The following is a 24,811-nucleotide window of genomic DNA, read 5'->3' as shown; positions in this document are numbered from 1 at the left end:
GATGGTGCTAGAGATTTGTCCAATTCTTCTGCACTGAGAGTATCTAGTTGTGGTATCTGTAATGCATCCAACAATGCCTTAGGTTGTGTCTTGTCTTCTTTAATCTGAGTAGAACATAAGGCCTTATGGTAGTCTCTAAATGTGTGCATTATATTTTATTGATCAATGATTTTGTCTCCATCTGTGTTGGTAATTGCTGGGATTGCATTGCGAGCTTCCTGCTTGTGGATTTGTTGAGTTAAGATCTTGTAAGCTTTCTCTCCATGTTCACAGTAATGATGTTGTGATTTAAAAGTGAGTTGTTCTGTTTCTTTTGTTGTGAAGAGGTTGAGTTCTGAATGCAAAGACTGTTTAATTAATTTGTATCATGATCATGACTGAATGAAAGCGAAAAAAAAAAACGCTAACTTTTGCAAGTACTATAAATTTACACCGACTGTTACAGATGCAAATCAAATGTATGTACAGAGCAGCTCACTACTCAAAACAGCAAATTTGCGAGGCAGTCTGTTTCGAACCGGCGGCCTCTTAATTACAAGTCAGCAGTTCTTACCACTGAACCATAGAAACTGTCGTATAACGATATATTATTTACTCTATACACACACTCCGAGATAATCAAGGTTTGAGCTGAGAGAACTTTTTGCCTTTTCTGCGGTGGTGAGGGGATGGAATAGTAAGTTGCTTGCTACTTGTGTTGATCGAGATATTTATAAGACAATAGATGCTGACAGAGGGGTGCGAAGGGATTTAAGGTGGCGAGGAATTACGAGTTTTTTCATAGGCTTTGGTAATTCTAGTGTTAATATCCTGAAACAGCTTCTCATTTGTCTTGTGTATGTCCTTAATTTTATTCCTTATATAATTTATGTCCTTTTTCCTTATATCATTTATATCCTTCTTTATATTATCCTTGAAATCTTTTATGTCTTGAGCAGTAGCCATTGTGGCGATCATTGCCTTCAGCTCGGACAGATTGTTTCGGTCTTCCCCAAACTCCACAGATGAAGCAGTATGCACAATTGCAGCCAATTTTATTTGCTTGCGAGGGGTAGATGACAGTATGGAAGGTAAAGCCATTTTTAGTTTTACTGAGCCTTCTGGAATTATCTTGGCCTGAATCACTTGCACATTCGCTCTCACTTTTGCTCTCGACTGGGGATGATGCAGCAGTGCAAACAAGTCCTGGGAAATCTGTGCTTTCTACTATCTGTTCCAGGTCAGTCTCTGACAGGCCGTACCTTGAGCTTCAACTTGACGTTTGTTTAGATTTGGATAAAGCTTTAGCTGTCTTTTCTGTTTCTTTTGGAGGCTTTTTTCTGCCACTCATGCTTATATATGCTTGTATATACTGTAATTGAATACCCCAGGTTGAATAAATACAGGATATCTCGGAATTATAAAAATAAAAATCAAAAAATAACACAGCTGCTAACGGAGTTTCACCTCGGACGTCCATCTCGCGTAACTTTTAACACTAAAACAGAAAATAATCCACCATGACTTACCCACATGTATTCAACCAGTGAATGGCAGCTGGTGACGGAGGGCCGGTGTTCACACAGCATTTGCGGTGACAGAGCAAGCTGAATGTAAAGCATGTAAAGCATGTGAAATAGAAAGCGATTTACTCTGGTGCCTTTCTTTGCACTTCTTATAAATCAATATGTAATTCAAATACTTGAAATTGGAATGTGCTGGTCAACAAAATCTTTATCGTTTGGATAGAAGAATCACGAGTGTGTAACATTTCAGTTTATTTCTCAGGTGCTGTTTTTTGTTGACAATAATTCACCTGCTACTTTGCACAGTAGAAATCCTTTTTGAAAATAAAACAGTACTGATCGAGAGACTGACTAGGTCATCGTACAAGATAAGCATATTTTTACTGACCAATCACTTTTTCTTTAAAAAAGTCGTTTAACAATGAAGCCATACAAACCTTATAAAATTCCTGAGTTGGCAATATCTCTACTGAACTACAAGTAGGCAGGAGAAGAGAGTCTGCCAAATGGTGAAAAACTAAACCAACTAATGTGTTTTTTATTTATTCTATATTTATTAATTTATATATTTTTTTATTTTATATTCACAGCTCAAAATACCTGATATTATGGAAATAATCCAGTAGCAGAATTACTTTTCAAAATATTTTTCCCCCTTTTTCAAGTTTTTTTCTCTCTCTCTTAAAATAGATACTAGAAATATCATATTCTTTTTGTTCTTAACATCAGCCATATCAGACATATTGCATACTAAGGATTTTTCCTGCCTTGCATCCTGCCTACATCCTTTTGGAGTAGGCTCCAGTTTTCCAGCAATTCTGCTCTGGATAAACAGGTTTAGATAATGTACATATTGTTCCTAATCTCAGATGCTGTCTCTGTCATTTTCTGCCAGACCATAAACCTATTACCTACTCTTGTTCTGCTCTTTAATGGTTTACTGTTCTTATTCATGGGCTATTCAAGTGTCACTACCTTCACATTACATTGCTTGTTTTCCTTTGTTTCTCTCAGTAGAGTAGAGCCAGGTGGGGTCTGCAAATTGATTCAAGCCTAAGAGTCATGTTCTTACTAAGCCCCCATGATTTTCATGATCACACCTGTCAGAACACAATAGAATATGTTTTCTAATTATTGACATCTTTTCAGGCCTGCAGGTGGCAAAATTCTGTCTATAAATTGAATGTGTATGTGACAGAATGAGAGATCAATATGGCTGGTAGACAATAACAAAGCCCAGTATAGGAGATTTCTGAATGCAATATTGAAGGCTTTCATTATAAGCACATTGTCCTGGAGCAGGATATACCCTAACCCAGGGGTCCCCAACCCCCGGTCCGCAGCCCACTACCGGGCCGCAGCCGTCCGATATCTGGGCAGCGAGAGAACTGCCGGCAACGGAGACTCGCTCAGACTTTTCAGAACGCTTGGTGGGCGAGGCTTTGCAGCAGCGCGGAGAGAGGAGAGAGACCGAGGTGTGAGAGAATTACAACAAAGTATTTTTATGGTCCTGACAGTTTCCCCATATGACACGAATCTATAGAAATCTTGTTACTATGAAGTACATTCAGCAGATACTTTTATTACAACAAAGTGACCTTGAAATGCTTGAATGAATCATCCACAGAGCAGTTACCCAAATAGAAACATTGTAAAAAAAATTTATTTCTTTGAACTTTCCTCGTACTGTTTTTTTTTTTTGCTGTTTTTGTTTTCTGTGGTTTTCAGTGATACCTTTTGCTTATTGCTTGTCAACATTTAATAAACATCCATTGGAATTTAACTCATTGTCACCCTCCTATAAAAACGACAGACACGAAAAAACGATAACAGTGTTAATGTTTGTGATGTGCAATCTGTTGGAATGGCAAATGCAATGCATATGTCTTTGTTATATGCAAAAAAAAAGAAGAAAAATCTCGGGTTGCAAACGTATGCGAACTGCTTAATAACTTAAAAGTAACTGCCCTATGACCCCCCCCCCCCATTCAAACCCCATACCTCGCACCCCCCCCCACCCCCCACCGGTCCCTGGAAAAATTTGCTTCTAGTAAAGTGGTCCGTGCTGTCAAAAAGGTTGGGGACCACTGCCCTAACCCTCAAATGTTAAAATTCACCTAAATTTCATCACAAGTTCTTCCATTCTGGGCAATTAAAGGAAATGATGAAAAGTGTCAACAGTCAGTGCACATTTGTTCAGCACAAATAGTTATTTTTAAAATTACAAAATTGTATAAAATTGTTCATATTCAGTATCTGGTTTTGATCATGCTTTTTTTTATCAGACATATAAAAATAAAATAGAAATGCCTTTGTGAAATAAAAACTAAATTAAAACTAAAAATATACGATGAGAACTAAAACTAAATTGAATTTCCAAATAAGGTCAGAAAAATATAGAAATAAAAACTAATATAAAAAGGCAAAACTCTAATAACCTTGGCTGTAAGCTGCCTGCTGAATGTGTTTTTATCTTTATCTATGCTATATGCACTTAAGCACTCTCCTTTTTTATGTGCATTTTGTTCTCTAAGTGCTACTATGAGCAGATTGCTGAGCTGCACTACACCTTCTGACATCTCCATCACTTTAACCATCACGGCTACTTGACCTGCCACACCACAACGTCATCTGCTGCTGAGATGCACACACAGCACTCACTCAAAATGTGCCTTTGCTACTGGGCAGATGATAAAAAGAGTAAAAACCTCTTCTAAACTCTTGTAGAGGAGAATAAAAAGCCATTAAAAAGTGGTGCCCGGCTCCATAGTGACTCCAAAAACAAAATGTAAGGAGAAGTGCTTTGCATTGGTCAGGTTTCATACAGAAGCAAAACACATAACTCATCTCTCAGCACAATCCATAGACAAGACTAATGTCAGTACCTGCTCTGCACATTAGCCAAGGATCACCAGCTTGAGTCAGGTATGGAGCGAACCTGTCAGTAGATGAGATGCTAAGTTAAAGTAATGTCTCACCTGGCATGTGGCTTATGGACTGTCTTGAACAGTCTCCTGTCACAATCTCCTGATACAAAGAAGCACCTCAATAATACACCTGTCGAAGATTTAACAATTTAATTTACTCATGTTACAGACTGGTCAGCCATTCAAGGTTGGTTTTTGCCTTGTGCCTCATGATCTCAGGGCAGGTTCCACATTTTTGATCTTTAACTAAGATTAATGGGTAGGTAGAAGAAGAAAATTTTAAATGTGTTTAGTGACATCACTTCTGCTAGAAGATCTTAGAAGTGGATTAAGTGACATCAAGTGGTGTTTAATGACAGTAGAATTAAACTCTTGAAGATTTGTGTGACGATGCGGGTTCTGCTCCACGCTCCCATCGGCTGTTAGGGAGCCCTTGAACTCAACACCGTCGGTAATGTCACCGATGAGCTAGACAGTGAGGCAATAACATTTGAGCAAGGGGATGATGTATAAAATGTGCAAAGTGCTTTTATTAAAAGACAAATCAAAACAGTGTCCACAAAGTGCAGTGATTCAAATTAAAGTGCTCTGCAGCTCTTTCATAAACTTCATTAAATAAATAATCCATAAAACAGTTGTGAAGTGGAGGTTAAAACCAATAGAAAAACTCTTCTAAAAACCATGAGGTAAAATAACACAGGAAGCAACATGTTAAAACCAAAAAGCCCGGTGTCTTCTGTTTAGCCTGGCGGCTCCCCTGCTACGCCTATCTGGGCTGCTCTACAGGAGAGACGCTCTCATTGCAGCTGACCTTCTGACTACTCCTACTGCAACTGTCAGTCGCCTTTCCGATCCTTGGCTCCGGTAGGCTCCCCCTGACAGTGACCTGGGAAATCCTCCATACGGCCAAGGCTCTCACGTCGAGGACACTATGTTCCCAAGTCCTGATTCCCGCGGTCATCTGTGGAGAATCTTCCACCTTCCAGACACTCCCGTCCTTCATAAAACTCTGCGGGAGCGACAACAACTACTATATCTGGGGTGTCGGCCTCACACCCAGGTTGCCTATTCAGCTGCTGCGAGCTTGTTCACTCACTCACTCGCACCGACGCACTCGCCCTCTCTCCCTTCCATGCATGCTTCCTTCCTTCTGTAACCTCCGTCTTTCTTTCCTTCTTCGTCTCTCTTTTACTTCCCTTAACCGGCTTGCGCTTCTCTATATATGCAGAGAGGACATTGCAGCTGCAGCCCATTAGCCACAAGAACAATCACGGATGTGGGCAGTCCCTCACCTGTGCACTTAGGTGAGAAATGCCCACACCACAGATCACCCTGTGGCTCGCTACAGCCACCACGCCCCCTTGCTAAGACGTGAACGCGGTGATTATTTATTTAAAAACGAACTGGCCTTTGATGGAAGAGCTGTGGACCCATAACACCACAATTTGTTACTCACCTGACACGTCTGTAGAGGTGGAGTGTTAGAGCCAGTATTTTCATGAAGTCTTCAGTGATATTTTTAAGTGACAGGTCAAGTTCCTCCAGTTGTTCACAGCAGCAGCTGGCTGATTCTGACAAAAGAGAAATCACTTGAAATTCATTTCCCAGGGTGTACTAATGAAAGGTTAAATTAGATAAACTACTGCATTGTTGCCTGTTTATTTTTATAAGACACATTTCAAGCAACAATTTAAGTTCCCTAATTTGACATTTACATTCTTCTTTCTTTCTGCAGATTTTTTTTATACTGGCAAAACAATTCTGCTGTCCTTAGCACTGTTGTCTCAGAGAAACAGAGTCCTGTCCTTTGCTGTAATCCTGGCCCATATTTTCAATTTGTGTTTTCTACCTCTCAGATTAAAAAGTGGTGATCGGTGAAATTTGTCAAAGCGTTTTTCACAGTGAATGTGCAGTATTTGCCAGTGACCGTGTTATTTTCCTGGAAATTCACCTCATGGTCAGCTTAGACAAATCTTTTTTCCAAGCGGCCCATGATGCTTTGCAAGGCCAGTGTGACATCACAGAGCTGTACATGGTTCAGGTTGCCTCCATACTTCCTCGTGCTTCCAGGAGGCTCTCAAATCCTTAACCATCAATAGTCATGTACTGAGATAAGCCAAGCAAATGAGGATACACACATTCAACAAGTTATTGTGCAAAAGTGTTCAGTTCTTTTATTAAAGTCCAAGCAAAAGTGCAAAAGGTGCAGTGGAAAAATTATCTTTGATAAATAAATAAATAAGTGTCCAGTGGAGGTTAAAAACAATAAATAATTCCAGTAAATCCAAGGTTAAAATCACAGCAGGATCCTCATCTAAAAACAGACACAAATCCAAATGACTACTTGTAAAATCTGGTGTCTACTCAGCTAATCTCATCAGGGGCTTGCAGTCTTCCCTTAAACATTGGTTTGGGGTCCTACCGGCAGTCCCTCAGCAGTTATAGGACACTCCTCCGGACTCCATGCATGTCTCCCATACACAGGCTGTTGGTGTCTATCTGGGAGACACCACACAACAGTGCCGAACTACTCCTCTGCATTGGTCTAAGGAGGTCTCTTCTCCAATCCCACAATCAAGATCAGGCCTGCTACTCACTTCCATGCTGTTTACTCCTGACTACCTGACTCCTTTCCAGATAACACAGGTTCTTCATTGCCCTTCGTCTTTTCCTTCGTTGTGTAACCTCTGTACTTTCTTCTGTTCTTTTCTTTAACCCTCTTAATCTTTTCTTTTGTTGTTTTTGATCTTTCTTTTTTCCTGTGGTTTCTTGTTATCTCTGTTCAGATCCCCTTCTCTGCCTTGTAGGCTTCCTTTATACACCTGACTGATCTGATTGCATTTTCATGTGAGTGAGTTATCAGCCAAGCACCCCCATCAACCCAGAGAAGCACATCCTCCCACACACCCATACCCGTTTGGGACCTGAATGCTCTGAGATGCGATTATTTATTTAAAACTGCAGCTCGCCACTGACCTCTTATAACACGGCCATGTACAGGACTTTGATGCATGCATACTATTAAATTATTGTAATCAGGCATGCATGATGTCACAACCCGATCAGCCTTTCCCCCTGATTTCATTAAAAAGAAATGCTGTATTTTCACTTGAGGGGTACATTAGCTGATCATAATGAGAATATTATGAGTACTGCCACTGGATAACTGGTCAACAGTCAGTGCACATTTGTTCAGCACAAAAAACATAGGAAATATTTTTAAAATTATGAAAGTGTATAAAATTGTTTATATTCAGTACCTGGTTTTGATCATGCTTGTTTTTATCAGACAAAAACAAAACCAGATAGTAAACCATGTAGTGTAGTAAGTAAGCTTCTACTAACATTAAACTCGTATTATATTCAAACTCGTTAAATGTAAAGTTCTGTCTGATTGTGACACAAAACAAAACTCCATAGTAGCTCTTTAACCAGACCATAATTACTAAAACTGAAACTATCAGACATATAAAAATAAAATAGAAATGCCTTTGTGAAATAAAAACTAAATTAAAACTAAAAATATATGATGAAGGAAAACTAAAACTGAATTCAATTTCCAAATAAGATCAGAAAAAATATTGAAATAAAAACTAATGTAAAAAGGCAAAACTATAATAACCTTGCCTGTAAGCTGCCTGCTGAATGTGTTTTTGTCTTTATCTACGTTATAACTATTTAAGCACTCTGCATTTTTGTGTGTGTTTTGTTCTCCAAGTGCCACATACTTCATATTAGCAGATTCAAGACTAGTTAATGACTTGATGTTCTACTGCTGAGCTGCACAACACCGTCTGACTTCTCCATCACTTTTACCACTGCGGCTACTTGACCCGCCACACCATAACGTCATCTGCTGCTGAGATGCACACACAGCACTCACTCACAATGTGCCTTTGCTAATGGGAAGCTGAAATAAAATAAAAAATTATCCTCTTATAGAGGATAATAAAAAGCCATTGAAAGTGCTGCCTGGCTCCATAGTGACTTCTAAAAATAAAACACAAAGAGAAGTGCTGTGCAGTGGATATATAACACTGATCCGTGTGCACGTATGTTTGAACGCATAATTAGCCAAGTGCCTCAGCTACAATCTAAAACAAGCCTTAAAGGAGTCCTCACCCTCCCAGAGAAAGGAAAAACATGTCATTGTGTGATTAAACATTATTATTATTATTATTGTTATCATTATTATCATCATCATTATTGTTATTATTATTAATAATAAGTAACAAAAAATGAATCATTATTTAAAAGGTGTTTGTATCTTCTTGATTGAATTAAAAAGTGTGGAGTATCCACACAGATACATGGGAAACAAAAAAGACATTCCAGCTGTGCATGGAGCCTCGGCTTTAAACAATGGAATGAGCCAGCTCCACGTCGCCACTTTTGTGGAGTTCGGCGAATTACAAGAACATTGCTGTGATTTCACCTAATGCAGGATTCACTCATCACTACTGAATACCTTAAATTGGTCCTAAGTGAGTGTCCTCAGATAAACTGGCTACATAGCCATTGTGACTCTGACCCCAGTGACCCTGTGATACAATAAAAATGCTAAAGAATTAATGGACTGAATATGAATATTTTTTGGAAGTTTTTCTAGTAATGTATTTTCTCTGCAATTTTAACTTACTAGCTACGTTTAATCCAAACTAAGGTATGGTTTTTACAAATCGTCCAAACCCATCCTCTAATTAAATGGTGGGATTCCTCTGCCCACTTTTAGATTTGGGTTGACAGTCAGCACGTACGTTGACGAGCCTGTAGAACTCAGGTGAGCAGCACATTAAACCTTCACACAGTCAATGAGTCCATCTGGGATTTAACCCATGACGTAGGATTTTTGAGTAAGCAGTGCTAATCTTAAAAGTAAATAAACAAAGTACAGTAATCAAAGAAAAATGACAGAAAGTGAAAAAATATATAAATCAAGTATGGTTAAGAAGAAGATCCAACATGTTAAGAAAGGCAAAACTCAGAAGTCAGTCATTAGAGTCGCCACAACCACAAAACAACCAGAAACACAAGGGGCTTTCATAAAGGCATATAAGAACAATGCTGGAGAAGGGAAGGAATCTTCAGCTCACTCTTTTATTTGAAGGACGCCTCCCATTATGTGACTGTATCTCAATTATTATGTGCATGTGAAGACAGAGACAGGGAAGAACTGCATGAAAAGCCTACGACAAATGCTTCAGAGCCTTTCCTGTATGGACCTCGTGGTTCAGAAACAGTTTCATCCCAAGAACTATAAATACACTCAATCAGTCCATCGAGTGCTCATTGTAGAATTGTTTGTACTTATTAGTACAATCACCTCACTGTAAACTTGTGACACAGTTATAATATTGCACAACCTGTGCCACGTTATAAAGCGCTTATTAACATATGATGACGATATCATTTTTAAGATGAAATGCAGCAAAATATGTTTATTACATTATACAGATAAAATGTTAACATCATTTAAATAATCTCTATTGTTAATAATTAAACATGTGAGGACACTGTGTTGCAGCGGTAGCGTCGACCTGGTGCCCCGTTCACGAATTGTTCCTGCCTCACAGTGTATGCTTGCTGGGACTGGCATGACACTGGAAGGATAGATGGATGGAATAATTAGATAGATAGATAGATAGATAGATAGATAGATAGATAGATAGATAGATAGATAGATAGATAGATAGATAGATAGATAGATAGATAGATAGATAGATAGATAGATAGATAGATAGATACTTTATTAATCCCAAGGGGAAATTCACATACTCCAGCAGCAGCATACCGATAAAGAAACAGTATTAAAATAAAGAGTGATAACAATGCAGGTAAAACAGACAATAACTTTGTAAAATGTTAACGTTTACCCCCCCAGGTGGAATTGAAGAGTCGCATAGTGTGGTGGAGGAACGATCTCCTCAATCTGTCAGTGGAGCAGGACGGTGACAGCAGTCTGTCACTGAAGCTGCTCCACTGTCTGGAGATGATCCTGTTCAGTGGATTCTCCATAATTGAAAGGAGTCTGCTCAGCGCTCGTCGCTCTGCCACAGATGTCAAACTGTCCAGCTCCATGCCTACAATAGAGCCTGCCTTCCTCACCAGTTTGTCCAGGCGTGAGGCGTCCCTCTTCTTTATGCTGCCTCCCCAGCACATCACTGCGTAGAAGAGGGCGCTCACCACAACCGTCAGATAGAACATCTGCAACATCTCAATGCAGATGTTGAAGGACGCCAGCCTTCTATGGAAGTATAGCTGGCTCTGTCCTCTCTTGCAATGAACATCAGTATTGGCAGTCCAGTCCAATTTATCATCCAGCTGCACTCCCAGGAATTTATAGGTCTGCACCCTCTGCACACAGTCGCCTCTGATGATCATGGGGTCCATGAGGGGCCTGGTCCTCCTAAAATCCACCACCAGCTCCTTGGTTTTGCTGGTGTTCAGGTGTAGGTGGTTTGAGTCACACCATCTAACAAAGTCCTTGATTAGGTTCCTATACTCCTCCTCCTGCCCACTACTGATGCAGCCCATGATAGCAGTGTCATCAGCAAACTTTTGCACATGGCAGGACTCCGAGTTGTATTGGAAGTCCGATGTATATAGGCTGAACAGGACTGGAGAAAGTACAGTCCCCTGTGGCGCTCCTGTGTTGCTGACCACAATGTCAGACCTGCAGTTCCCGAGATGCACATACTGAGGTCTGTCTGTAAGATAGTCCATGATCCATGCCACCAGGTATGAATCTACTCCCATCTCTGTCAGCTTGTCCCTAAGGAGCAGAGGTTGGATGGTGTTGAAGGCGCTAATAGTCAATTAAACATGTGCTACAAAGATATTTCAATGTTCCTTAAAAGTTTTGAAGAATTTGCGTTCTAAGCTTACAGATGGCTTAATGTCTATTACAGAGCTGATTGTGTGGCGATTGGGTATTTGGAGAAAGAAAAGAAAGGACAGGAATTGGAGGTTAGTACGTTTGAAAGAGACAGTACTGCTACAATAAAGTATTTCTTCGAAGGTCGCACACGGCGCAGCAAGCATCTTGCGTGAGGCAGTCTCTGGACGGGGCGCCAGCTCGTCACTATCACTGCGCCACCGTGTTCCCATGTTTAATAACATACTTTAACTCCTATCATCATGAAAATGATATCAAGTATACATCTTAGTATTTTAATTATTCAGAGAGCTGTAATATTATGAATGTAATGGATTCTGTGTCCTGTTGGAGGAAGAGAAAGCATGTAGTGATTCACACACATAGAGCAAATAGAAAAACACATACAAAACAAAGCATTTAACATGCTACTTTAGTTACGATGGGAACTGAGAAACTAGTAAATTAAGCAATTTTAAGATGAAGTTTATGACATTCTACTTTAATGACAAAATAAACTACGTGATTAAAGTGGAAATTTCGAGATTAAAATCAACATTTCCACTTTATTCTCATAGTTTATTTTGTCATTAAAGTAGAATGTCATAAACTAAACTTCATCTTAAAATCAATGTTTAATTTACTAGATTTTCTCAAACCCTGTCATAAGTTAATGTAGAACATTAAATGCTTTGTGTTAAGTGTTTCCTGGCTCAGTTAATGGCTACGTGCTTCTTAAACTGACTTCATCTTGCACTGAGGAGGCGCAGGCAGCAATCGCTGCACAGAATACATTCACTTCATGATATTCCTGCTCTCTGAATATTTAGAATGCTACAATAAATACTTAATTTATGCATCTAGATTGTTTTGTGCGTACGCACATTTCTGCTTTTGTCCTTATGCCATGTTTTAGTGTGAATTCTATGCACGGCGTTATGCATGAGGCCCCAGCTCTTTATCTCTCCTGGTCTGAAGTAGCTGACAATTTTTTAGTGAGACTTCAACAGAGATTTTAACTTTCTATTGGGTTCTTCTTTTAAAAATGTAATGTTTAAGAATTTCTAACCTTATTCTCTGACCCCCCACATCAATAACAGGACATCAATCGATGCCCTTTTGATATCACTTGAGTTGGTCTCTTCTGTCTATAAAACTATTGAACCACCACAAGTATATCTGGGCTATGTTTATAACTACAGTGACCTCCATAAAGTGTGGGACAAAGACACATTCTCCTTGATTTCCTCCTCTGCTCCACAATTTAAATGATAAATCAAAAAAATCTAAATAATTAAAGTGAGCATGGGAAAAGTGCTATATAAATAAAATGTATTATTATTATGTATTGAAGTGCACATTGCAGACCTTCATTTAAGGGAATTTGCATACATTTTGGTCACAACATTTTTTCTACACTGTCCCCCTATGTCAAGGCACCATAACTTTTGGAACAGTTGGCATCACAGGTGTTTGTGTTTCCTCAGATGTGATTCATTGCTTCATACCTCAGCCTGCTCATACCCTTTGGATACTTTAGTTGCAATTGTTCAACATCAGGACAACAGTTGTGCAAATGAAAGTCAAAGAAGCCATTCTTCTTGTTTCGGCATTTTCCATATCTTCCTGTCCCCTACATCTTGTTCTGTTACACCTATCATCTGCATGTCCTCTCTCACCATATCTATAAACCTTCCCTTAGGCCTTCTAATTTTCCTCTTGCCTGGCAGCTCTATCCTTAACATCCTTTTCCCAATATACCCAGCATCTCTCCTCTGCACATGGCCAAACAATCTCACCTCTCTGACTTTGTCTCCAAACCGTCTAATGTCCTCATTTCTAATCCTGTCCATCCTCGTCACACCCAATGTAAATCTTAACATCTTTAACTCTGCCACCTCCAGCTCTATCCCCTGCTTTCTGGTCAGTGCCACCATCTCCAGCCCATATAACATAGCTGGTCTTACTACCGTACTGTAGACCTTCCCTTTCACTCTTGCTGATATCCGTCTGTCACAAATCACTCCTGATATTATTCTCCACCCATTCCACACTGCCTGCACTCTCTTTTTCACTTCTCTTCCACACTCCCAATTACTCTGTACTGTTGATCCCAAGTATTTAAATTCATCCACCTTCACAAACTCTACTCCCTGCATCCCCACCATTCCACTGACCTCCCCCTCATTCACACACATGTATTCTGTCTTGTTCCTACTGACCTTCATTCCTCTCCTCTGTAGAGCATATCTCCACCTCTCCAGGGTCTCCTCAACCTGCTCCCTACTATTGCTACAGATCACAATGTCATCAGCAAACATCACAGTCCACGGGGACTCCTGTCTAATCTCATCTGTCAACCTGTCCATCACCATTGCAAATAAGAAAGAGCTTAGAGCCGATCCCTGATGTAATCCCACCTCCACGTTGAATGCATCCGTCACTCCTACCGCAGACTTCACCACTGTCACACTTCCCTCGTACATATCCTGTACCACTCTTACATACTTCTCTGCCACTCTGACATCCTAATACAGTACCACAGCTCCTCTAGAGGCACCCTGACATATGCTTTCTCCAGGTCCACAAAGACATAATGCAACTCCTTCTGGCCTTCTCTAAACTTCTCCATCAACATCCATCAACATCCTCAGAGCAAACATTGCATCTGTGGTGCTCTTTCTTGGTATGAAACCATACTGCTGCTCACAAATCATCACCTCACTTCTTAACCGAACTTCCATTACTCTTTCCCATAACTTCATGCTGTGGCTCATCAATTTTATCCCCCTGTAGTTATTACAATCCTGCACATCCCCCTTATTCCTAAATATGTCATCTGGACCAATGGCCTTTCCATTCTTCATTCTCTCCATAGAAGTCCTTACTTCCTCCTTGCTAATCCATTGCACTTCCTGATTCACTATCTCCACATCATCCAACCTTCTCTCTCTCTCATTCTTTTCATTCATCAGCATTTCAAAGTACTCTTTCCATGTGCTCTCCTCGCTTATGAGTACGTTTCCATCTTTTTCCTTTTATCATCCTAACCTGCTGCACATCTTTCCCAGCTCGGTCCCTCTGTGTAGTCCATTGGTCCTTTTCTCCCTCCTTAGTGTCCAACCTCTCATACAACTCATATGCCTTTTCTTTAGCCTTCGCCACCCGTCTCTTCACCTTGCACCGTATCTCCTTGTACTCTTGTCTACTTTCTGCATCTTTCTGACTATCCTACTTCTTCTTTGCCATCCTCTTCCTCTGTATACTCTCTTGTACTTCCATATTCCACCACCAGGTTTCCTTTTTCATCTTCCTCTGTCCAGATTTCACAGCAAGCACCCTTATTGCTGTCATCCTTATTACATCTGCTGTAGTTTCCCAGCTGTCTGGTAATTCTTCATTGCCTTTCTCATCTTCTCCCTAAATTCAGCCTTGCATCCATCCATCCATCCATTGTCTCCCGCTTATCCGAGGTCAGGTCGCGGGGGCAGCAGCTTGAGCAGAGATCCCAGACTTCCCTCTCCCCGGCCACTTCTTCTAGCTCTTCCGGGAGAATCCCAAGGCGTTCCCAGGCCAGTCGAGAGACATAGTCCCTCCAGCGTGTCCTGGGTCTTCCCCGGGGCCTCCTCCCGGTTGGACGTGCCCGGAACACCTCACCAGGGAGGCGTCCAGGAGGCATCCTGATCAGATGCCCGAGCCACCTCATCTGACTCCTCTCGATGCGGAGGAGCAGCGGCTCTACTCTGAGCCCCTCCCGGATGACTGAGCTTCTCACCCTATCTTTAAGGGAAAGCCCAGACACCCTGCGGAGGAAACTCATTTCAGCCGCTTGTATTCGCGATCTCGTTCTTTCGGTCACTACCCATAGCTCATGACCATAGGTGAGGGTAGGAACATAGATCGACTGGTAAATTGAGAGCTTCGCCTTGCGGCTCAGCTCCTTTTTCACCACGACAGACCGATGCAATGCCCGCATTACTGCGGATGCCGCACCGATCCGCCTGTCGATCTCACGCTCCATTCTTCCCTCAATCGTGAACAAGACCCCGAGATACTTGAACTCCTCCACTTGGGGCAGGATCTCGCTACCAACCCTGAGAGGGCACTCCACCCTTTTCTGGCTGAGGACCATGGTCTCGGATTTGGAGGTGCTGATTCTCATCCCAGCCGCTTCACACTCGGCTGTGAACCGATCCAGAGAGAGCTGAAGACCACGGCCTGATGAAGCAAACAGGACAACATCATCTGCAAAAAGCAGTGACCCAATCCTGAGCCCACCAAACCGGACCCCCTCAACACCCTGGCTGCGCCTAGAAATTCTGTCCATAAAAGTTATGAACAGAATCGGTGACAAAGGGCAGCCCTGGTGGAGTCCAACTCTCACTGGAAACGGGTTCGACTTACTGCCGGCAATGCGGACCAAGCTCTGGCACCGATCGTACAGGGACTGAACAGCCCTTATCAGGGGGGCCGGTACCCCATACTCTCGGAGTACCCCCCACAGGATTCCCCGAGGGACACGGTCGAATGCCTTTTCTAAGTCCACAAAACACATGTAGACTGGTTGGGCAAACTCCCATGCACCCTCCAGGACCCTGCTAAGGGTATAGAGCTGGTCCACTGTTCCGCGACCAGGACGAAAACCACACTGTTCCTCCTGAATCCGAGGCTCGACTATCCGACGGACCCTCCTCTCCAGGACCCCTGAATAGACTTTTTCAGGGAGGCTGAGGAGTGTGATCCCTCTGTAGTTGGAACACACCCTCCGATCCCCCTTCTTAAAGAGGGGGACCACCACCCCGGTCTGCCAATCCAGAGGCACTGTCCCTGATGTCCATGCGATGTTGCAGAGGCGTGTCAGCCAAGACAGTCCTACAACATCCAGAGCCTTGAGGAACTCCGGGCGTATCTCATCCACCCCCGGGGCCCTGCCACCAAGGAGTTTTTTGACCACCTCGGTGACCTCAGTCCCAGAGATGGGGGAGCCCACCTCTGAGTCCCCAGGCTCTGCTTCCTCATTGGAAGGCATGTTAATGGGATTGAGGAGGTCTTCGAAGTATTCCCCCCACCGACCCACAACATCCCGAGTCGAGGTCAGCAGCGCACCATCCCCACCATATACAGTGTTGACACTGCACTGCTTCCCCTTCCTGAGACGCCGGATGGTGGACCAGAATCTCCTCGAAGCCGTCCGAAAGTCATTCTCCATGGCCTCCCCAAACTCCTCCCACGCCCGAGTTTTTGCCTCAGCAACCACCAAAGCCGCATTCCGCTTGGCCTGCCGGTACCTATCAGCTGCCTCCGGGGTCCCACAGGACAAAAGGGTCCTGTAGGACTCCTTCTTCAGCTTGACGGCATCCTTCACCACCGGTGTCCACCAGCGGGTTCGGGGATTGCCACCACGACAGGCACCGACCACCTTACGGCCACAGCTCCGGTCAGCTGCCTCAACAATAGAGGCACGGAACATGGCCCATTCGGACTCAATGTCCCCCACCTCCCTCGGGATGTGGTCGAAGTTCTGCCGGAGGTGGGAGTTGAAGCTACTTCTGACAGGGGGCTCTGCCAGACGTTCCCAGCAGACCCTCACAACACGTTTGGGCCTACCACGCCTGACCGGCATCCTCCCCCACCATCGAAGCCAACTCACCACCAGGTGGTGATCAGTTGACAGCTCCGCCCCTCTCTTCACCCGAGTGTCCAAGACATGTGGCCGCAAGTCCGACGACACGACCACAAAGTCGATCATCGAACTGAGGCCTAGGGTGTCCTGGTGCCAAGTGCACATATGAACACCCCTATGCTTGAACATGGTGTTCGTTATGGACAATCCGTGACGAGCACAGAAGTCCAATAACAAAACACCGCTCGGGTTCAGATCAGGGGGGCCATTCCTCCCAATCACGCCCTTCCAGGTCTCACTGTCATTGCCCACATGAGCATTGAAGTCTCCCAGCAGAACGAGGGAGTCCCCAGAAGGTATGCCCTCTAGCACACCCTCCAGGGACTCCAAAAAGGGTGGGTACTCCGAACTGCTGTTTGGTGCATACGCACAAACAACAGTTAGGACCCGTCCCCCCACCCGAAGGCGAAGGGAGGCTACCCTCTCGTCCACCGGGGTAAACCCCAATGTACAGGCTCCAAGTTGGGGGGCAATAAGTATACCCACACCTGCTCGCCGCCTCTCACCGGGGGCAACTCCAGAGTGGTAGAGAGTCCAGCCCCTCTCAAGGAGATTGGTTCCAGACTCCAAGCTGTGCGTCGGGGTGAGCCCGACTATATCTAGCCGGAACCTCTCAACTTCGCGCACTAGCTCAGGCTCCTTCCCCTTCAGAGAGGTGACATTCCACGTCCCAAGAGCCAGTTTCTGTAGCCGAGGATCGGACCGCCAAGGTCCCCGCCTTCGGCCACCACCCAACTCACACTGCACCCGACCTCCTTGGCCCCTCCCATAGGTGGTGAGCCCATGGGAAAGCCTTGCAGTCTTCCTTTTTTAACTTCCACCATTTGATCCTTGGCTCTGCCCTCACTCTTTTCCTCTTTTTGATCTCCAGCGTCATCCTACAGACCACCATCTTATGCTGCTTAACTACACTTTCCCCTGCCACCACTTTGCAGTCTTCAATTTCCTTCAGATTGCCTCTTCTGCATAGGATGTAATCTGCCTGTGGGTATCTTCCTCCACTCTTGTACATCACCCAATGTTCCTCACTCTTCTTAAAATACGTATTCACCACAGCCATATCTATCTTTTTTGCAAAATCCACTATCCTCTGACCTTCTTCATTCCTCTCCTTGACACCATACCTACCCATCACCTCTTCGTCTCCTCTGTTCCCTTCACCAACATGTCCATTGAAATCCACTCCAATCACCACTTTCTGTTCCTTGGGTACATTGATCATCTCTTCATCCAACTCACTCCAAAATCTTCTTCCTCATCCATTGCACACCCAACTTGTGGGGCATATGCACTAACATTCATCATCACACCTCCAATTTCCAGCTTCATAATCATCACTCTGTCTGACACTCTTTTCACCTCCAGAGCACTCTTGACATACTGGTCCTTCAGAATGCTTTAGAAGGGATTTTTTTTTGTTTTTTTTCACCCGCACAAGAACAAAAGTAGCCGGGTGTTTGGAGGTGTACTTGCAAAAGTTGCTTGTACTTGTACGTGTACTCCTTCTTATCTGTATTTGAATTAGCATCGAGGAGGTAAGGTAGAAAGCAGCAGTGACTGAAATCAGCATTTGTAAGCAAATAACCATTATGAAACAGCGACTCCATAGTTTAAATGAAAATTAAAAAAGGCCATGGCTGACTTCAAAGCAGTAAGGGGGAAGGCTCAATGGTGCACAGGTCAGCGGCCAGCGTTAAGATGCCAATCAGGCACAAGGGGCTGCAGGAGCAGATAAGGCAGTAAAGTTTTATTTATTTGTTTATTTTAGATTGAACAGTTCTTAGCGGTCCTGAGGTAAAACAGTTAAGTCGATGACTGTGGAAGGGTTCATTAACTCTTTTAGGGCTAATGTTGACTTTTGTCAAAATTCAGGGGTAGAGGATGGTAATCAGCTGTAAACTATGAAAAAACTCACCTTTACATTTTAGCTCAACTCTCTTTGCTAGAAGGAGAGTTACTGTACGTAGCTTTGCTGATTTAACCTCGATTCCCTACGCGGGCAGGAGTAGCGAAGAGCAAACAACCTCTAAAATGGCATCAACATCTGGCGAGAGTCCAAAGCGAATGTGCAAAGCAAAATACTCCGTGAACATTTTACATAATTTTGTTGAATAGGACTCTTACTTGTCAGACTCTAAGTTTGATGCAAGTGATCTGGAGGTGGATATCAAAAATGAAAGTGAGGTGCTGGCATCTTCTGATCGGTCCCCTACAGCAGCAATCTACCTGGGAGGACTACCTCTTATGATGACAAGAGGTACAAACTAGATTGTGTCACATTGAGACCACTACCGTAGCCCTGCTGCTGTAATGGTAAACATGTGCCAACAACAGCACATAGCAACAGATGTTTTATGTTGATTTATGTGTGAAACCATTGTGTGCTTTTTTGGAAAAATAATTCAGCCCTCAAAGAGTTAATACAGGGAAATACAAACAGTGCGAGTGGAGAGCTTATAAGTAAGAGGAGCACAAAGTTAGAAGAAGAGACAGAGAAAAGTAAAGTTAACCTCATAGATGGACAAATAGCAGGCAGCTGAGAGGGAGAACAGCACAGGAGCTTAAGGGGACAGAAGGTGTAAAATAGCTGTAGCAGATCTTAGTGTTACCATTTAAGTTAAATCATTTAATTTTAAGAAAAACGAAGATAAGGCAGTTTTACTAATCCTAAATCAAATTTTAATAATGAAGCCATTACAATCCGTTTTTAGACTGCTTTACATTGACAACAGGAAGATATGAACTTATGTTAAAGGCCTGTATGTGTGAACCTGTTTCTTGTGTCAGCTGCCCAATTACACGTATCAGCAAAATGTTTGAGCAGGACCCACGGCCCTTCTGGCCTCCCGTGTCGGAAGAGGAGTCCCCATCTGTTTTTAATGGAGCTGAAAGAAAGATCCCAGTTTTCATGGAGTGGCGAAGAGTGCTTAACTCAGAGTCCTTAGCTCAGCTGAAAATACATAATTGTACTTGATTGTTTAAAATGGGAGGTATTTGATAGAAAAGGGTTTGTTTTAGATATACTTTTTATACAAATTATAAAGCAAAGGATAGTGATTTAAAAGGGAACTGCTGTATACCTCTGTGTGATTTTTAAAAGGCTTATATCGAACTACTTGTCTTGTGCTTTACACGTGATCCTTAAAAAGCACCACCCATCATGGAAAGAGGGGCTGAGCGCTCACGAGCCTACACACAGCAGGGGCGGTGGCTCGAAAGCTTGCACACAGATGTATGCAGGCGAGTGTGCGCTCCACGCAGTAGCAGGGGTGGGCACACGCAGAGCCTGTCACTTCATGTCTGTGAGATGAAAGAATCACAGCTAAGACTGCAAAAGGGCCTTTCTGTGAGCTGGATCTATAAGTGTACTTAGATAGAAAAGGTTAGATAGATTAGTTAGCAAAGGTGAGATAGATACTTTAATCTCATGATAATATTAAAATAATAGATAGAGCCGAAGAAGATGAACTGCTGTTTTATACACAACTTTCAGAAGGGAGGGGACTTATTTGAACGTGTTCCTTTCACCTGTCACAGGCAGGCCATTCATGCTGGGACATGTCGATCGAGCCTCAGATTCATGGCCAGTTCATTCTTTTGATCTAAAGGAACCTGTCTGGACATGTCCTCGGGAGAAGGGTCAGGGAGGTGGGGGGCCAACCAACAAACAGGTGTTGACAGGCTGGAGGACCGACACCCGTCAAACTGCTCTTGACACAATGCCTAGCCAATCAGGAGGGTGGGGCTGGGGGTGGGACCGACCTCCATCAAAACTGCTCTTGACACAAAAGATGTCCAATCAGGTGGAGGGGTGGGAGTCTGGGTGGTACCGACATCCATCAAACTGCTCTTGACACAAAGGATGGCCAATCAGGTGGAGGGGGTGGGATTAAGGTGGGATTAGATAGATAGATAGATAGATAGATAGATAGATAGATAGATAGATAGATAGATAGATAGATAGATAGATAGATACTTTATTAATCCCAGGGGGAAATTCACATTAGGATGGGGACAGATTGTAATTCACCAATCAACAGACAGGGGGGACAGGGCCATCATTTAAATCCACCAATCAGAGGAAAGGGGGCTGGTTCAACAAGTCATCAGTCATCTTTGATTGACAGTTTGACAGAAGGTGTCTGACATATTACTACTGAACATCACCCAATATTAGTAATCAGTATGTAAAGTAAGGCATTCTTGGTTGATAAATGGCCTATATCCAAAGACAAGGCTTTGTATGTTTGAATATATTCATAGAGACTAAAGTAATATTTACATTTGAGACATATTTAAAACATTGCATGTTATTTGTGCTGATAATAAGTAAGTCTCGTGAAGTGCTGAGAGAGTGACAGGTTGTGTTATTCCTGAAGCACTTGTGTGGTTTAAAGTGCTAGAGATTAATCAGCGTGTGTGTGTCATTCATGGGGCACTGTTGAGTTTCTGTGTGTGTGCGTAAATCTATGTATGTGTGTGTTAATCTTAAGGTGCAACGGTAGACCAACCCGGCAACAAATCTGATGAGTACACTTATCTCTGAAGAAAATCGGTAAAGGGTAAGTAGAGGGAAATACCACAATAATACAGTAAGTTTCACACAAACATTAAGAAGAATACTGTTAACAATCAGATGGTGGTGCATCTCAAATAATGATGAATGATCATTAAGGTTCAGGGTTGAGGGCTCACTACAGTTTAATAAGCAGCTGCCAGCCATCCTGTCTCCTGAGCGGGCTAATACACCTACGAAGCTCTCTGTCCCACCCAGATGTGTCGTAGATATCACTTGAGAGATGGTCAGCTTGTATTTAATGCTCTGAACCCCTCCAAGGCCACCACGGCCTTCTACTCATTCTGAATCCTACCATATCATCACAGCTTTCCACCTGGAGTTTATACCAACAGACGAGTGTCAAGAAGAGTCAGAAATTCAGGCCTTTTTTTTTCATCATTTGTTCTAATTTTCAAAATTGGAAAGGCATAATGAGGATTTCAGCAGTATTATTCCAAAATTGCAATACTTTTTTCTATGCCAAAACCAAATCATTTCTAGATGTAAACCCCCAACATCCATCCATCCATCTATTATCCAACCCGCTATATCCTAACACAGGGTCATGGGGGTCTGCTGAAGCCATTCCCAGCCAGCACAGGGCACAAGGCAGGAAACAAACCCCTGGCAGGGCACCAGCCCACCACAGGGCACACACACACGCACACAACAAGCACACACTAGGGACAATTTAGAATCACCAGTCCACCTAACCTGCATGTCTTTGGACTGTGGGAGGAAACCGGAGTATCCGGAGGAAACCCAGACAGACACGGGGAGAACATGCAAACTCCACACAGGGAGGACCCGGGAAGTGAACCCAGGTCTCCTTACTGCGAGGCAGCAGCACTACTACTGGGTCACCATGCCACCTAAACCCCCAACAGGTTAATAAAAAATATTTGATGGGCATTTTATAGAAAAGTTAGAATGGTGACTTCAGAACCAGTTTTATAAATGGTGTTAACTCAGATTTCTATATGAAAGTGCTGGTGTTCTGTTTGGCTCAGGCTGTGCTGTCATGTCATTCAGTTACTTTTCTGTCTTTGTCAGTGGAACCCACACTTTCTTCCTGCTTCACTGCTTCACTAAATGTCTTGTATCATTCACTGTGAGAAGATCACTCCATTAAGCACCAAAGCCAGAATGAGATACTTCATTTTGTGAGTGTACATCTTTTGTTTAGGATGGCTGAACTATCACAGGAGGGAGGTATGGTGTGTCAATGGACAAACCACTTCAAATATAGTCAAAGGTTTACTGTTTGCTCCAAATTCTGAGTGTGTGTGTGGTGATGGAAATGTAACAACAACAACATTTATTTCTATAGCACATTTTCATACAAATAATGTAGCTCGAAGTGCTTTACATGATGAAGAAAAGAGAAATAAAAGACAAAGTAAGAATTAAAATCAGACACTAATTAACATAGAATAAGAGTAAGGTTTGATGGCCAGGGAGGACAGAAAAAACAAAAAAAAAAAAAACTCCAGATGGCTGGAGAAAAAAAATAAAATCTGCAGGGGTACCAGACCATGAGACCACCCGTACTGTAGGTACAGTAAGTATGAGACATCAAATAATTAAAGATGTTGCTGTCAATGAGTTTGTTTTGTGAGAACATCAGAAGGGTTTGGATGAGAACAGGCCGTTCGGCTCAAGAAAGCTCACCAGTCTTGTCCACTTAACTTCTCCAAAATAACATCAAGTCAAGTTTTGAAAATCCCAAGTCCTCCACTCTACATTGAGGAACTGAGTCACATTTAATGCTCAGCTTACCTGTTAAGATGGATTGCTTGCTGATTGCCTTCATTCAACATGAGAAAACATTTGAAATAAAATGATATAAAATAAACACAGTTGGATTAGTGCAGCTTCACTGTTCTTTTGAATCCTTGTTTGCAGCTTTGTTTTTTAACTTTTAATTATTAATTGGTAAATTTCTAAATACACTTTCAAAAAAAAATGAGTGCAGGTGTTATTTATAATAAGAAATTGCCACTGAGGCAGTGTGTTCTAAAAACTTAAAAAAAAGAGAGGTGGGCAGAGACACAACTGCCACTCTTAATAAGCAGCCTCTGGGGTGCTGGGGAGGAGGGACTTTTGAAAAAGAAGGTGCAAGTAAAAGAAGAGTGTGTTTAACTCGTGATGTGGGATGGTTTTTGAGTTTCAGTGGCTTTGAAAACCCTTGAGGATGTTCCGTGGGAGGATTTAACAGACTTAGGACTGCTTTTGAAGGCCATTGAGCATCGTTTCAGGAGGACAGAAACCATATTAGGGCTGCAAAGACAACTGCACGAACAAACTCGGAGGTCTGGAGAACGTCTAGGAATGTTTGCCGCGGAAGTGTAGGGACTGGTGGGATGAGCCTATGCACATTTCCCCCATGGAGTTCAGGACGAGTTGGCACTTGACACATTTCTCCGCGGACTTGAACCTAAAGCGCTGTGCCACCATGCTCAACTTGCCCGACCAGCAACTCTAAAAGAGGCGCTCGAGCGGGGTGTAGAGTTTGAATTAGTATGTGAGGGGGAATCGGCTTATACGGAGGGTCGGGAGAGGGAGCTGGAAAGGATGTGCTGCCAGCCACCGCGCGACCATGTGTTGTGTCACCCCCTACTTGCTGGCGCTGTGGCCAACCTGGGCATCTTCGTCGATTTTGTCCTTTCCGTCCAGCAACTATTCTGAGCTCCAGAGAAATGCCAGGAGACGGCCAGGGTTTGGAGTAAGCGGGACATTTCCAGACCCTTTAGTAGTCCCGCTGCAACCAACAACAAATGCAGGCTGGGATGAGCTAGGCTGTGGAGATTATTGTCATTTGCCTATTCGAATTTGGGACACGGATGTGAAGGCTTTAATAGATACCGGGGGTACGTCTACTATAGTGCGACGCGATCTGCTACCTAAAAACTGCTCCCTACAAGCCATTCCTGGCCAATTCCTTACCGCCACGGGTGAGCATGCTATGATGGAGGGCCGGACCACCGCTCTTCCAAGAATAGGAGGACATGTTTGGACATTCCCTGTTTGGCTGGCAAAAATTAGAGACTCTTGCATCTTGGGTGTAGACTTTTTGACTAAGACCCAGGCTCAGATTGACTTTGGCCACAGGACCCTGTTGATACCTGGCAGTGCACCCTGTCAAATGATGGGCTGTCAGTTTCAGTTGGGATCACCTCCCCACTCTGTCCATCAACTGAGAGCCTCCCCCACCCCTGCAAGCAATAACGGTGGGTGATGGAATGATACTCTGGAAGGCCTCTG

At 43.1% G+C, this 24,811-nt stretch overlaps 1 protein-coding gene across 1 annotated transcript in view; it reads right to left on the bottom strand.

Moving 5' to 3' along the window:
• Window positions 1-24,811, bottom strand: part of LOC114669313 (stonustoxin subunit alpha-like) — an 81,277-nt gene that overhangs the window by 37,081 nt on the left and 19,385 nt on the right. The window contains exon 4 of the mRNA XM_051921885.1: window positions 5,889-6,003. Within this exon, the coding sequence (XP_051777845.1) occupies window positions 5,889-6,003 (115 nt within the window). The remainder of the gene's footprint in view (window positions 1-5,888; window positions 6,004-24,811) is intronic.

The sequence above is a fragment of the Erpetoichthys calabaricus genome, assembly GCF_900747795.2.
Source record: "Erpetoichthys calabaricus chromosome 1 unlocalized genomic scaffold, fErpCal1.3 SUPER_1_unloc_3, whole genome shotgun sequence".
Classification (NCBI taxonomy): Eukaryota; Metazoa; Chordata; class Cladistia; order Polypteriformes; family Polypteridae; genus Erpetoichthys; species Erpetoichthys calabaricus.
Note: the sequence above shows the minus strand (reverse complement) of the source record. Positions and strands in the feature narration are given on the sequence as shown.